The 1,635-nt window shown below is 56.8% G+C and overlaps 1 protein-coding gene across 1 annotated transcript in view; it reads left to right on the plus strand.

Moving 5' to 3' along the window:
- The window catches only part of VOLCADRAFT_90016 (uncharacterized protein), a gene marked incomplete at both ends in the record, with an annotated part of 7,837 nt that overhangs the window by 3,228 nt on the left and 2,974 nt on the right, over positions 1–1,635 (plus strand). The window contains 2 exons of the mRNA XM_002949562.1: positions 333–717; positions 1,472–1,581. Coding sequence (XP_002949608.1) covers positions 333–717; positions 1,472–1,581 — 495 coding nt within the window. The remainder of the gene's footprint in view (positions 1–332; positions 718–1,471; positions 1,582–1,635) is intronic.

Genomic DNA, 1,635 nt, shown 5'->3' on the forward strand with positions numbered 1-1,635 from the left:
GCCTTGCCTTGCCTTGCCTTGCCTTGCCTTGCCTTGCCTTGCCTTGCCTTGCCTTGCCTTGCCTCGCCCATATGTGCTTACTGAATCCCCTGAACGCCCTCCACCCACTCAGCTGAAAAGGGATCCGCTTCCTTGGCATCTCGTGCGAGTGCTTTTTGTCTGGTGGTGTTACACCCCCTGTGTGATGTGCGGCGCGTGAAGGGTGTTGCTGTAAGCTCCCTCCGTCCTACCTTCCAGTTTTCCTATCGTCTTAGACTGATCTCTCGGTCCTGCATTAAACCTCGCAGACTATGGCATCTGCCGCCTCCCCTTTTCCCCCTCCTTTTCGGTAGGTCGGGTGCGGTCCTGGGCTCCGTGGAGGCCATGTGCCGAGGACTTGTGCTGCACCCCCCCTCGAACACAGTGGTGGCTGCTCCCTTCGTCAAATTTTCTGAAGTGCCGCCCCTGCACTTGCGCGGGGTTGCGGTGCATAGCCAGGCCGGGGTAACGGAGGCTCATCCCAGGCCCCGGCCGGATTACTGGCGGCGGGCCTATAGAGAGCGGTTGCGGTTGCCTGCACGGACGTTACTGCCGTACGGGTATAACCTGGCAGGGCTGGATGGCTGGGGCCAGGAGCCCATGGTCGCGCAGGTCAAGGTGGATGGGTCGCTGGTTCTGGCATTTAAGTGGGCCGGCCAGCTGCGTACGGCAACTCGGCGTCGAATGGATTCGGAGCAGGTAAGAGATCCGCTTAGCGCGTTGTGGCGGAAGGATTGTGTGTGTGTGTGTGTGTGTGGTGTGTGTGTGTATGCGTGTGTGTGATATGTGTGTATATGTGTGTGTGTATTTTGCACCTTGAGTTGCATTACCCACCAAAGGTATAACGAGCCCATACGAGCCTGAGGCCCAAGGGCTGTCCAAAATGGATAAAACACAAAAGAGGAACTATTATCCTAACCCTCAAGACGAGAAAAAAAGAAAAGAAAAAAATGCAAACTAGTTGCGCTGCACAGACTGCTAGGCCATAGCGGCGCGCCTACCTGCTATTTCTGGCCCTCCTTAGCCAGGCACTGGGGATGAGGTTCCCCAACTTCAGCTGGTCAACCGAAGCCATCGCGTCATCCGTGGCTTGGTCCCCCTATATAGGTTTCGGTACTTCCGATATCTCTTCTCCATCCCTGCTTTGTTTACTACCGCCCCGGTGGGGCAGTGATGAGCTCAGCGTGTAACGGAGTCTTTGCAGGAAACCCAGCAGAAAGCCCCTCTGTGTGTTACATGGAGGGCAAAATCTCAAGACACATGCTCTTCGCCCTCCACGGCTTTTGGAGGTGTTGGAACATTAACACAGGGATCCATTAACCACATTCTTGTGTGCATGGCACCGTGGCCTTTGTTAACGTATCACTGCTAGACCTGCCTGGAGCTGTGCGGGAGCGCTGCACCGTGCATGTAAACCTAACTCGACCAGCTCGCTGCCCGTCAATCTGTACAGGCTCTCTGGGCGGCGGAGTGGCTGCAAACCCATGCTGACCCCGCTGCCTTCAAGCCAGGCTGGACGTACATGCTAGAGGCGGTGTACGGCAACAACACGGTCATAGTGCCGTACACCTTTGATGGCCTGGTGTTGCTGGGAGCCACTGACCCGCGGGGCGCTGA

This window comes from Volvox carteri, assembly GCF_000143455.1.
Source record: "Volvox carteri f. nagariensis unplaced genomic scaffold VOLCAscaffold_15, whole genome shotgun sequence".
Classification (NCBI taxonomy): domain Eukaryota; kingdom Viridiplantae; phylum Chlorophyta; class Chlorophyceae; order Chlamydomonadales; family Volvocaceae; genus Volvox; species Volvox carteri.